The 14,428-nt window shown below is 38.4% G+C and overlaps 1 protein-coding gene across 4 annotated transcripts; it reads left to right on the top strand.

The window, feature by feature from the left end:
• The first annotated feature begins 9,786 nt into the window (after window positions 1-9,786).
• Window positions 9,787-14,002, top strand: LOC148850027 (transcription factor bHLH74-like). 4 transcript variants are annotated; one of them, XM_088945943.1, is made up of 9 exons: window positions 10,007-11,203; window positions 11,300-11,722; window positions 11,803-12,036; window positions 12,129-12,194; window positions 12,286-12,354; window positions 12,982-13,053; window positions 13,163-13,309; window positions 13,389-13,476; window positions 13,569-14,002. In XM_088945943.1, exons 1-9 carry the CDS (start codon window positions 11,111-11,113, stop codon window positions 13,583-13,585), a joined length of 1,209 nt encoding a protein of 402 aa, XP_088802069.1. In that variant the 5' UTR covers window positions 10,007-11,110; the 3' UTR covers window positions 13,586-14,002. The 4 variants fall into 4 exon arrangements, with proteins under 4 accessions (XP_088802067.1, XP_088802066.1, XP_088802069.1 ...); XM_088945942.1 differs by having other exon boundaries at window positions 10,977-11,203; window positions 11,797-12,036; XM_088945941.1 differs by having other exon boundaries at window positions 9,787-11,722.
• Window positions 14,003-14,428: the final 426 nt, after the last annotated feature.

The raw sequence follows: 14,428 nt of genomic DNA, 5'->3' as shown, positions 1-14,428 counted from the left end.
CTGTAGTCTCGATCTCGAAGAATTAACAATGCCAAAACTTTGCCTCAGTAAGCGGCTTTATTGTGAATTGAATTCCACTCCTATTCTTCCAGTAAAAAACTAAAAACTAAAACGTTGTTTGAAGATAAGTTCTTAATTCAGGACATAAATACACAGTTCCTTTCTCCCGAGTCCTGATTACCTTACCTAATAGGGTGGGTTATCTCTAGTGCAAGGGGGAGATCGATAATCAAATCTGGACCTAGTTCTAAGTTTAGCTTTATGTCAAAACTTCAAATCAGACAGGGAAAAGTCTGAATATGGGTTTGATGGTTGCATCTCGGTTGTGTCATGTGAGTTTTTTTGGTAATTGAAGTATCAACATTCGTCGAAGCTGCTTAAAAAGTTGAATTTACACTTCCATACAAAGCATTTAGCCAACTAGAAAGGAAAGAGGGAGGGGAGCCAATCCACACTCCTCTAGAAGGGCAGGACGGACGAGCTAATCTGTGAGCAACAATAAAAAAGACGGGAAGTCATCCTGATATCCTGATGTCCTGGAGCATCCCATTCAGCTGGAAGGGAAGCAAAGAAGGCTTCCTCTTGATCCCATCTACTAGGTTCTTACAGTCGTCGGAGAAGATTGCAATCGCAGAAAGGCCAACCATCTTCGCAAGCCGGAGACCTTTCAAAACTGCTGTAGTCTCAGAGAAAATAGCAGAACGAGGAGAGATGACCCGAGCAGCACAGCATCTATTACCCCACTGTCCACAATTGCAACACCAAAACCTGCAAAGCCAGATTCAAAAAATGCCCGTCCACAAAAATTCTTGCAAAAGGAACTTGCGTCACACTACGAACATGGCTAGAATGCCGACGTGAATTAAGCTGAACTTGGACATCCCGGGGATTTGAGAGATGGAGAGTTAGATCCCTACATAAATGATAAAAATGCTGAATAACACTAGTAGGATTCAAATCAGCCAGATCAAACTTTACCAGATTTTTGTGTCATGTGTGAGTTGAGAAAACCCAGAATAATACATGAGAGAGAATAATGGGAGGGGGGAAGCAGGAAGGATCATCAAAAGAGAGTCGTCAAGAAAGGCGGCATCTTGAATGGTGCAATTTGAATCAAGGCAGGGTAGATAAACAAGTTTAGATCATGATCATGTGGCTGTGGGCTATAACCTTGGATCACGCGATGGGCCTAACTGATCCCCAAGTCCAGTTATACGAAAGACCCCCAATTAATCAAATTCCATAATTTCGTAGTCTCTGGACTCTGGCTCATATATATGGACTCAAATGTGGGAGACACGAGTATATTCGTAATTCGCAAGGAGTTGGGGGTTCTACCTCAACTTAATTCGGTTCCAATTTTATGAGTTAGTGACAGTGGCTTACTGTTATTATCAACTAGAGAATGACCCGTATTAAGTACGGGGCAACTAAATGTGTATATAATTTAATTTGAAGTTTACTATTTAGTTATAAAAAATTAAATTAAAAAAAACTAATATAGGTCTTTTATCTTTGTAATTGATAATTTATTCTGACCTATTTTGTTTGAAATCCACTATTAATTTATTTATTTTTAATTTGATTTAAGATATTAAAGGAGATCTATTTGTAAACAATAACCCACTTTATTTGGTATTTACTATTTATCTAATAAATATATTTTGAGTTATTTATTTTTAAAAGTTAAATTAGGTTGTTTCCTAAAAGTTTAATCAAGTTTGTAGTTAATAAAGTATTTTTTTTTATTGAAAAAGAATCATTAAAAAACAAATGTGGGTTTGTGGTAATCTTTTAATGGATCCCACCATTTGTATTTAATTGACTATGGATAAACATGTGCTAAACTAATAAATAGCTGTCTATTGAGAATGTTTAGGAGTGAAACTACCTTGAATTAATAAGATGCCACATGTTTGAAGGGGGAGGACTCTAGCCTGATGACCTTCCTTTAATATATATAATAGATTACACAAACTTTCTTTTCTTTTATTATTATTATTTTTTGAACAGTAACAATTATACAAACTCAATCCAATCAATCAGTAGCGAGGTTTCTAAATTTTGAATTCTGATTCACTGCCCAGCCCAAAAATTATGGGCTTCTAATTGGACTCAAGGCCCCTATCTATTATTTATAATGGTTTTTGCAGTTTTGCAAAAGTAGGAATGAAGTGTATCTTTAAAATGCCTCATTAGTGGACCTTGAAACCTCATGGTGCGTGATCTGAATGCTCTTAGTTGGAGGGCAGCTCAGATGTTGGTTGCTTAGTTGGCCAGTCGAACAGCAAGAAAACAATGTTTAGAGAGCCCGGGGTGGCTTACCCGATGTGGGCACTCTAATGCTTAAGTTAGTGCTTGGTTGTGCGAGCTGAAAGCTTGTATGCTAGTATGCTATTGTGTAGTAAATCACACGTACCTTTTAACGTTGGGGTTGGTGTCCTTATATAGGTGAGATGCCGTAGGTCTCACGAAACACCTCCGAGATCTTCGGCCCATGCTACTAGGAATTCTTTCTACGCCATGAGGTGGACTTCGTGCCAGTTGTTAAAGCTTATCGAGTCTGCCCGATTTGGGCGGGATGAGGATAAGGCTCGTAGGTGTGCATCATGATTTTGGAGAGATCGGAGATAGTTGGCTATCTTCTAGAAGTTGGCTGTGTCACCTAGGCAAGTCGGGCCATCACGAGCTGCTTGGACCTCGGTCTTAGCCGAGGTGCTCGAATTACCCCCGTATACCCCTCATCAAAACCCACTAGAGAAATTAGATAGGGAGACCCATTATCCTTGTATATATTTGTGTTTTGTAATGAAGCACTATGTAAGCTCTTTAGTAAGCGGGACCAAAAAGATAAAGAAATCCTTGGATTTAAACCTTCAAGAGGAGGGCCAACGATAAAATTTCTATAATTTTCTATTGACTGTATTGTGTTTGCAAAGGCAAATATAGATAATGCATTAAGAATCAAGGAAATCATTGAGAGATATGTTGGTGCATTTGGTCAAAAACCAAATTTTAGCAAATCCACCATTTTCTTCTCTAAAAATATTCATAAAAGGATAAGTGTTGTGTAGAGTCATAAAAATCCCAGTAGATAAGAAGAAAAAAACCTACTTGGGGGCCCCCTCTCATTGAGGGTAGAGTAACCAAAGAAACAATCAGAAAAGTAGAAGACAATGTTAATAAAAAGCTTGTGGGATAAAAAAAAAAAGCCTCCATTTCAATGATGCCTCAGTTTTTAATGAGGTCTTTTAAGCTCCCCAAAATTATGGCGGAGAATTTGGAAAGGAAGCAAAGAAGCTTTGTATGGGAAGGCAAGGAAAAGAAAAGCATAAATTTAATTAAATGGGACACACTTTGCAAGTCCAAGTTTAATGGGACTCGGGTTTGAAAAAGCTTCAATGGGTAAATTTTGCAAGTTTGGCAAAATTAGGTTGGAATTTTTTTACTCAACCAGATAATTTGTGGGTCGAAGTAATAAAAAATAAATATATAAAAAATGATAATTTCTGGCTTATCAACTAAAAAAAGAACATCTCTTGGGCTTAGAGAGGCATTCTTAAAATTAGAGATACCCTTAAGTAGGGAATTGGATGGAAAATGGATAATGGCGAGTCTACTGATTTCTAGAACGATATGTGGGTGAGAAATTCCCCTTGACAAAATACTAGGGACTCAAGCCAGAATATTCAAAATCAAAAGGTGTGTGAATTTATTGAGGATGATATGATGTGGGATAAAGAAAAATTAATAGAGATTCTCCCCCAAAATTTATGGGAAAAAATTAGAGCTATCCCCATCCCAGTTAGGAATGATTTGAAAACCTGATCCCAAAGGTAAATAGTCGTTAAAGACGCGATTGGGATCACACAAATTCCTATGGGGTCTAGGAAATATTTGGAAATTGAATTGTCGCCAAAAGGTTATTTTCTTCCTTTACCAGTGCTTAAAAAGGAAAATTTTAACAAAAGCATGGCTAAGGAACTAGACTCTAAGAACTGATGCTGAATGTCCATTCTGTGGCTAGGACAAAGATGTTGAACACCTCTTCCTCTATTGTCGAGATTCGAGTCTTATTTGGGAAACCTTGGGGGATACCGGCCTCCTTCCAATCTCAAATGAAAACTTGTTTGAATGGTGGAATAGAATTCGAACAGATAATAACACTCAAAACCTTAGGATCGAAAAGGTAAGGTTTACTTACCCTTTGGAATATATGGAAGAGGAGAAATGAGAAAATCTTTAATAATAAGAGCATTCCCCCTTCCATTGGTAAGAATTGATCTATATGAATTTACCATATCTCCGACACGAACAAACATGGGAAAAAGGAAAAGGTAAATCTATCAGTGGGCTGGATGAAACCACTTAATGAGGAACTAAAATCAATTTTGATGCATTAGTGCGTTAGGAGCTATTATAAGAGATGAGTTAGGCCAAGCTTTATGGTATAGTTGCAGAGATATAGGAGAGTGTTAATAAATGAAACTGGAGCTTGGGCGACCATTAAGGCCAATGAAATTGTTGCAAGTTTCCTCATCATAAACTAGTCATTGAAGGTCATTCAAGTTTTATTATCAGCTGCCTATGTGGAAAGATGGAGCCCTCGTTAAACATCAACAACTCCATCAAAATCTGCATGGACATCAAATGTTGCATTGAGCTCAACATCAGATACGTGCCTGTGTTGAGCCATGGATAGACTGGCGAGCATGGGACATCACAGAGTTGCTTCTTTGAGCCCTCATATAAATGATATTAACCTTGCTTTTATCTGTTTTTACGATGCTTATAGCTTTACTTCTAATCTCTTAACTTCTTTGTAATTCCCTCCAATTGTATAAAAACAGCTTCATTTGTCATTATGTGGTAGCGTGTTTCAAGAAATGTAAATAGGCTCTTAAAAAATTCAATACAAGTTTTGTAATTTTCAATCTCAAACAAGATTTGAAAAAGATAAAAGGTTTGATAGGAATTTTGAAAATCATTTTCAAACTGTATGTGTAAGTGTACCCAATAATGTGATTAATCAATCAAACACTCATTAGAACTTAATTTCATAATCTCAAGGTTTAAAATATCGATATGCTTGATACACTGGTAGGGCATATCGGGTGAATCAATACTGCATTTTTGTACTTTTTTTATTTTTATTTTTTCACAACTGATTCAGGGGCCGGTTTAGGTCTCCTCTACCCCCTGAACCGGTCAGATCTCCGATACACCCACTGTAGGGGCGTATCGGAGGGGTCCTGGAATGATACGTATCACCTTGCATACTTTGAACCTTGCATAATCTCCAACAGTTTCTACAACTAAGACGAAGATTGATGTCTTTGGTCTTCGAGAAGGATGGGCATCGATGACTCTTGTGGTGCATCGTCAGTACACACGTCCTGATCTCCAAGAAACTATGATATTGATAATTCAGATTCTGGGGAAACTTGTACATGTTTATGGGCCTTTAACCAGAAGAGTTCAGATGTTTATGCGGTGCCTTTGGATGAGTCACATTTCGTTCTATCAATAAATTGAAGACAAACTATAACTCTAAGGGGGCGAATTGTTTTTCTTGTTGCTTATTCCAAAAACAAATCAAAATAACTTGGTTTGAAGACAAACTGTTTTTCAAAACAAAAAAACAAGAAAAATATGTTTTTGGTTGTGCGCTTGTTTTGTTTTTTCAAAATTGAAACAAAAACCATATTTTTTTTAATCTGGTTTCAAAAACATGTTTTCATCTGATTATTCAACTTCATGCTCCATAAATCATGTGATTTCTATACTAAAAAACTTGTTTTTGTTTTAAAAACTAACATTTTATTGGTTCAAAAAAATTTACTGTTTTTGAAAACAAAACCAACTTGTTTTTCCTTTTGATAAGAAAAACATAATTCAAGAACATGTTTTTGTTTTTTACTAATTTACTTATTTTAAAAACAAAAAAAAAAAACAAAAACATTCATGTTATAGAACACCCCTAATAGTGCTGTCAGTGATTTTAAATCATCTCATGAAATGGAAGGGGAGTTTTTGAAGTGTGGAAGCTAGTGAAGGATGGGCTTGCATTGCCTCTTCTCATAGATCTCTGTGAGAAGTCCGGATTGGATTCAACTTAGTGCCGAGCTTTCAAGGCTTTTGTTGTTTCATGAGCTGAGAAACTCCCAAAAGCTGTGGAATCGTGTTTGGAAATAAGCTTATTTGAGCTGAAAAATCAACTTTCCAGCAGTTTCTTTTAATTAGTTAACTAGTTCAGTCAAAACCGCCCAATCAAGGCAGAAGATTTCCCAATGTTTTCAACCCGTTGTTGATCCCGTTGGTTGAACTGTTTGAACCGTCGCTCAATCAGGATTTTGGGTCAGGTTCAGTCAAGACCCGTTACACGATAAAAACTGTTGACTTAGTCAAAAACCATTTGACTGTTGACCTGTTTGACCTGGTGACTGGGTTGCAGGTTGTACTTTGAATACATGCATACTTTCGAAGACTATAACTTTGCACTCCGATGTTCGATCAAGGTGATTTTTTTTTTGGATATATTTTTGAGATCTATGCGTCCCAAAATGCCATAGGTGCCTTGCCCCACTATTTTCATATAACATATCCAAAATATATTTATACATTATTTATTTCGGACAAGATTCAGTCCAATCCAATCAATCCAAAAAAAACTTTGGACCATAAAGTTTAAACTGGTCCAATATAATATGTCTTTTTGGTCCGTCGAATCCATCCAAATTTGGTTTTGGTTTGGACGGGGTACGAACCAAAACCGGTCTGTTGACACCCCTATTAATACGGATGGTTAATTTCTGTAAGTTTAAATCGTCAGTACAATTAGCATCTTTGAAAGTAAATTATCCACTCAAATCTTAAGAGAAGGAAAAGACATTTTTGGGCAAATTGTCAAAAAGGCTTACCAATCGTAACTAAGATCTTTAAAAGAAGGGGAACCGGATCAATAGAAAAATGAGTTAGGATGGAGGTTTGCAACCCACTTTTAATGGAATGCTCTTTGTTCGGGGGATCCCACATTAATTTCCCGATACTGGTCGCCATTTTAAACCGAATTGTTCGGGTCATCGGCTTTCCAATCGAGTTCAGATCTGTGCCCCACAAGGGGGTGCCACAATGTTCCACAGAACTTCCCGACGTGTATTGGGAACATTTCCCAATGATGACATCATCATTTTTAGTACTATCATCAGGAGATGTTTCCAATACACAACATGTACTGTGGGACGTTGTGGGGGTGCAGATCTAAACTCTTTCCAATCTATGCAATTTTTGGGTGGTCTGGTGGACAGATTTTCTGGTCCAATAGATGTTCCACTAATCGGATGATGATCCGTTTCCATTGGCCATTGGTGGTGGTGGGATACCCACTAGCTATTTGGTATTCGTAGTTGCCAAGTCATTCACGTCCCCTATACATATAGTCCCTCCCGTCCATATGGAAATAGGCTTGAACTTGATTCAAGAAGGAATGTTTGTAGATCGTCTTTAAGCATTATTGAACGATTTCGAATCTCCTACTCACGAGAACTCTGCCATATCTACCGACATAACATCGCAGTTATATATAGAAAACATCTCATTCTCCTATCTAATATTATATACGGGAGATGTTACTGATGCACGGAGATAGTGAACTGTGGCCTTGTGGGTAGACGTGGATAGAATTTTTGTGAACAGGACATCTAAAGTCTTATTGAACCAAAAATTGAAGGCGTCTTATTGAACCAATTACCAATGGAGATGACAGAGGCAGGAGGATCCAGATCCGAGCTTTATTAATTTGTTCCATCCCTGTAATTAGGACTAGAACTGGTGGGTCCAAGACTCCAAGTAGCTCCAGAGAATATAACAAACGAATATCAAATAAGAGGGAAGGGATACGGTATTATCATTTTTAAACAAAAAAAGTACAATTAAATAATTATGCATAAAGTCAATTCAAGTGTTATAGCATGAAAATGAACCGACCACAAACCCTGACCCGGTTTGGGTCGTTCTCGTCACAATGATGCCCTTTATAGGGACCCGGTTTAACCCGTCCATTACCCACCTTTCCATGGTCAACATGCTCCTAATTACTGTAGAGCTTAGGAAAATGAGAAGCACTAAGAAGCCATTATTGGTACAGTCTTCTACCTTACCTTTTTTATGCATCGGGCTTCTACCTTTTCTTGAGTTGAGTTATTGTCGAAGACTCTAAGCTGGGCCTGTGTGAAGAAGAAGTTAGGTCTGGAATATTAGGATTTAAACCTGAGTCGAGTACTTGAGTTGAATCAAATGTTTAACCAAGGCAAGGCGCTGCTGAAAGAATTAGATTCGTTTTCTCATTTCCATTGCGATCTATTAGATGGATTATGTTCAATATTCCTATTTTTAGAGTAGAGAGATGAGGATTGGGGAGCTGGCTGCAAATATGAAATATATTTCCAAATTTTCATGTTAGGGCTTTGATGTTTAAACTTTGAACCCAAAGCGTTAAAGCGTTTATTGAGTACAGAGTACTGACACAAATTTAACGCTTTACAGTTTGGTTGAAACCAGATACCAAACCATTTCTCTACTCCTCACTTTAGCTCCTTTTACGTTCCAGATCAGTCTGGGTACGAAGCTTGAAGCCTTGAACTTTTTTTTTAGTCCAAATTTTCATGGGCTAGTTCGAGCCCATGTCGAATTCTCGCCCAAGTCAAGATCTCCATGAGCCCTGTTCCGATTTCCAAAGTGAGTGTGAAACAACAACCCAAATAGCTTATGGTTGGAGTTGGTTGTACCGTACGTTGTTAACCAACCCTAATTCCAATAGTATAGTCTATACCGGGGTACCTTATTTAAAATAATAATAATAATAATAATAATAATAATAATAATAATAATAATAATAATAATAATACCGAGGGTACAAAGTCAAAAGATTCACTCAAATGCAAACTCCGCTCATACCCGAAAAAAGAAAAAAGAAGCTCCTACGTGACTAGGTTCATAATCATTAATAACTTCATCTCTCTAGTTGTTCTGTCATTAATGAGGTTTACCGATCTCCATGGCATGTGTTCACACTGAATGATTCATCGCTAAATCCGATGGATTTGCATCTTCCAGCGAAATAGTTGACCAAGAATTGTCGTTTGTTTTGACCAACTTAGAGTAGGGAGACTAGAGAAGGATTCATTAGTTACAGGGGCAAGCAACATCAACAGCTGGAAACAGTACAATGACAACAAGGTAGAAAGATGGTAAAGATTCCCGTCTGTTATTACTAGACGATGCTTTGGTGGCAGAAAGCCTGAGCAGAGAGAGAGAGAGAGTCAAGACTCAAAGAGTGAGAAACTTAAAATAATAAAAGGGATACTCTACTCAAGACTCAAGAGCAAACAATAGCAGCATGATGGATGACTACTTAATACTTATGATGCATTTAACCCTACACGTGTCGTACAGGTTATCCTCTTGCACCATTATCCCGTGGGCCATACTTCTGTGTCCAACCTCACATATATGGCCAAGATGCATCCAGGGATTTTAGGCAATGGTTCGCCATAAATTATGGCGTCCAATTCTAGATCGGAAGGCTTGAGTTGTTTCTGAACCAAACGGATGCGATCTGGTCTACGTCTACAGACAGAATGGCCCAGATTATTGATTAAGAGGTGCATCCGAGATAATGGAGCTGGGTTCCATTATGTAATTTATCCCCTCTCAAAAGTAAAGAGGGGGTTAGTTGGCACTTGGCAGGGAGAAAAAATATATATATGTTGAGTGCATAACAGCAGTAGGTCTGTTGGGAATTAGGATAGTTGGCAATTGTGTCAGTAAAAGATGTCAAGCAAGCTTAGAGTTGAAGAGAAGAACCTACCTCTTTCTTTCTCTCTCTCTCTAACTAAAAAAAAGATAAATAAATATACGATAACTTAAATAAAAAATCAGAATGAATTTACTGAGAAGAAACGGGGTTAGGTTTTTATATATTTTAGCAGCAAGGGTAATTTGCAGTGGTTAATCTGTCCTTTGGAATCGTACATTTCATCTGTTTAGTTGTTGCAGTAAGCAAAACCCCCACACTCCAACCTCCCAACAATCTGTAGTGCTTTTCCCACCATTTCTGCAAATATACAGTTGGGTGATTAAGGGTTTTCATTTTTTCCCCTTTTCGATTGCCTGATCTGGACCAGCATTTGATGCTCTAATGGTTCTGTAACGCTTTATTTGGGGGATATTGAAACTTGTGTTGGCTGGAAGATTTAAACCTTACCCGTTCGGCCGTTCTACTGTTTTGTGTAATTGTAGTAGCATTTGGTGCTTTTAGTGTGTTCTATTCTAGTGTACCTAAAGTAAGACATATTATTGTGTGGAAAAAAAAAAATAAAAAAAACTCAGCAGGGTTTCTGCCATTCTGATATTTTTATCTGGGTGGGGGTTTGGGTCAATTGAATTTGAAATCAGACCAGTTCTTGAGCTCTGCTGAGATTTCTGTATTCATTACTTTCAGCTTCTATCATGGCATACAAGTTTCAAATGATCCTCTCTTGAACCTGACCAATGGAATTTTATGCTTATTTGGATTGAATGCATAGTTAAGAGATGCTGATATTTCGTTTCTTTTAAAGACAAAAGAAAAAGGGAATCTGCTTTCCTTTTTTTGTTAGTTTGATGAGCTGTTAACTAATGCCATTCTTTTCTTGTTTGTCTCCTTTGTGCTCTGAAAGGTTCACTTTCTTGTCTGTAGGACATTTTTTCACATTAGAGTAGACGTGATCTTAGGGTTTTAGAAGGCACAGGTAAGTTGCTTGTACCGTGTAGATTGTAGATTATATGCCTGGTACACTCGATTTCTCCTTTTCCTTTGATGCTGCAACTGAGCCATTCTTTTGCTTTAATCCCTACTTGGTTCTATAAAGCTGCCAAGGTTATTTGTTCCTTGTTGAGTCCTGCAAGAAATTACCGGCTATTTTTAGTCAAACCCACTTTGGCTTTACTTACAGAACTTCTCTTTTAAGCTAACTTAGCTATTTCACTTGCATTTGGGGGGAGACTGAATTGGGCTCGAAATAGGTTGAATTCAACAGATTGGAAAATTTAGTTAGTCTCGTTAGAGGACATGGGTGCTGATGATAATGGGGATTTGGGGTTCCAACAGAGATGTGGAAGCCTTCTGAATTGTCCATCTTCAGGGATGTACGTGCCTGAGAAGGTTGTTGGGATGACAGCAAGCTCAATGTCCATGTCTAAATCTTCCAATGTAGTGGACTCATTCTTCCCTTCTCCTTGGGATCCATTTGTTTCACAGGCACAGAACGTGGAATTCCAGGTTTCTTCTACTGTTTCTCCCCATCAAATTACTACTTCAACTTATGGTGTTGGTATGCTGGAAACTCGGGGAGTCAGCCCTCACCTTGTTCAGTTTCCATCTGATCCTAACCTTGTCGACCTAGCGCCCAAGCTTCCATGTTTTGGTAGTGGGAGCTTCTCTGATATGGTTAGCTCCCTTGGCTTGCCAGATTGTGACCAAATTGTCAATGCTGACTGTCTCGATTACCCCTCCTCAAACAAGGAGGGTGATACTGAGAAAACCGCAAGTTCAACGAGTGGTGCTATTCACGCCAGAGTCTTCCAAGAGGACCAGCAGGACGACGGGGCTGGGGGACCTTCACCTAATGGAAAGAAAAGGAAAAGAGTGCCTGAAAATCATTCTCAATTTGATACCAGTCAGGTAAACTGCGTTACACTTCATGATCGTTCACCATTATGTCATGCAAGATTGTGATTTGGTTCTTATCTCCGAAGGGACAGAGTTTGGAGGCTGAGCAGCAAAAGGACCTCTCACAGAAGACCTTAGATGGTGCCAATGAGCAGGATGAGAAGAAACAGAAAAACGAGCAGAACCCAGGTGCTAATTCGCGTTGTAAGGTAACAGGTAAACAAGCTAAAGACCGGTCCCAGGATGGGGACGCCCCAAAAGAAGATTACATTCATGTAAGAGCAAGAAGAGGCCAGGCTACCAATAGTCACAGCCTGGCAGAGAGGGTAACTTCTTTCTATGAGCCATCCGTAGTTCTCATATTAGAAATTCTGTCTTTCTCCAGATTGTTGAGCATACATCCTTCATCAATGTGTAGGTCAGAAGAGAAAAGATCAGTGAGCGGATGAGGTTTCTTCAAGATCTTGTTCCAGGATGCAACAAGGTAGATGAAGAAAGTTTTAATTTCTCTATTTCTGTGGATTCTCTTATTTAGCTCGTTGCTTCTAATTAGTTATTGTTTTTTACAATTAAAGGTTACTGGGAAGGCTGGAATGCTTGATGAAATTATCAATTACGTGCAATCATTACAACGGCAGGTTGAGGTATGTAGTTCACCAATTCTTCTATATACTTAACAAGAAGAAAACAGGGGAGTGAAGGAGAAAACCTCCATATGATATAGACCACTGTGTTTCTACACTACTAGTAAGCACCTAGGGGGCATTTCTCTAGTTCATTTCTCTTTGATGCAAGTGCCGGTAAATGGGATTTTTATGTTTCGTTCAAAGTACCATCCCTCCATTCAAGTTTTAGTTCTAGAATGAAAGTTGACTGGTTGGTCCATTGAATGTTTAGTCCTGATTGGTTCTGCCTGCCTCGTGCTTGGAGCTGGCTCTCTAAATTGAATGCTCCACCATTTGATGTTTCTGGGAAGAATTTTAAGGGGGGACGGTGAATGTCTTCTTGTAATCGAAAATGGTCTCCTTACCTCAGGGAGGGGAAGATTGAGCTTGTGTTGTTCCAATGTGGATGTGGGCTGATGTGATCTCGTTTACAATCCCATATCATAAAAGCTCATATTATGTTTTATGTGCAATGTTGTTATAAAATGCTGAAACTTGGGTCTATTTGCATATTTTCCATTTAGTAAGTGGAGTTAGGAATTTAGATTGTTTATTTTTCTAATTGGCTTTGTCGATTCTTATGATATGTCAAATGTTCTACCGCAGTTCCTGTCAATGAAACTTGCCACTGTCAATCCGGAGCTAAACATTAACATGGAACGATTTCTATCGAAAGATGTAAGTATGGATGTTGTAATAATAGTTCTATAGATGAAGGTGAAGCACGGTTTCTTTAGAGCTTGCTATGAACTCCTTGTTAGTTGACAAATTTGACTCCACTGTATAGATGCTTCATTCACGAGGTGGCAGTTCAAGTACTCCTGGATTTGCTCCAGGAATGAGCTCCTCTTTTCCACAACAGCACATAACTCCATCACAGGGTGCCTTGCCAGTAGTCCAGGGTACAAATCCACAGTTAACCCCCATTCCTCCGGTAAGGCAAATGAGTTGATGTACCTCCCATTCCTCTCCTTTGTTCATCAGTCATTGATTATAGAGCCCTCTGGTTACAGATACCCGGTGCATGGGATGATGAGCTTCAAGGTGTTATCCAATTGGGCTTCGTTCCTAACTCAACTCTGGACAATATTGGTCATAATGGTAAAAGAAATAAAAAAGAAAAGAAAAACATTTGGTTTAATCCAACTTATAGTTTTGTACTTTTACATTGAAAGTTTTGTCCCATCTTGCAGGTTGCATGAAGGTGTAGTTATAGATGTCTTTTTGAAGTCAACTCCATCAAAAAGGAATCTCTGGACCAGTCTTCATTTAATCTTACATTTATTTATTTATTTTTCTGAAAAACCAGTAGAAAGTAAAAGAGAGTGAGAGAGAATTTTTCGGAGTTGTATAGTCCATGGCTCCTAACCGTTTGTTCTTCGAGTTTTAGCAGAAGAAGGTGACTTGATAGGCACACACACCATGTATAGTCAGACAGCATAGGTTTACTTGACTTGGGGAGATGATTGTTTTTATGGGTGCTATAGTACAGAGGTATGTGAGAAGCTTTGTGAGAGTTTTCATAACCTGTAACAGAAGGATTGTTAATAGCGGGCACTAAATTAAGAGAGAGACTGAAACTTCTGAGCTTGATTCTGTTACAATAAAAGGGCAGATGGGTTCCTCATTTTTCCTCTGTTTTTTTTCGTTTTGTTTGTGTGTTTGTGTAGACTTGTAATGCTAGATCTATTTGTAATGGTAAAGATGTCTAATCTGAGACCCATGGGGATTGGTGAGTTAGATCGAGTTCTTTAACCATTGTATTTGTAAATGTAACATGGCCAACATGCGAACCATTCGAAACCATCCACGGCAAATGAGCCCGAATCTAACATAAGCCACATGTTTAAATAATTTTGATGTTCTGTGGATTGATTCATTAATGAACCACAACCGTGACAAACTTGTCACCGTAAACACTACACAAGTTCAACTTTTTTACGCCTTATCCGTTGCTGCAGTTTTGTGGGCTTTGTAGCTTCTGTTTCTTTTGGATTCTGTCAACGTTGCCAGGCCCAGAATCGGTTTGGGCGGCTTTAGTTCAATATAAAGA

This window comes from Nelumbo lutea, chromosome 5, assembly GCF_056320005.1.
Source record: "Nelumbo lutea isolate HS-2025 chromosome 5, American lotus-T2T, whole genome shotgun sequence".
In the NCBI taxonomy this organism is placed as follows: Eukaryota; Viridiplantae; Streptophyta; class Magnoliopsida; order Proteales; family Nelumbonaceae; genus Nelumbo; species Nelumbo lutea.
The sequence above is the reverse complement of the archived record's forward strand: the minus strand, read 5'-3'. Positions and strand labels throughout refer to the sequence as shown.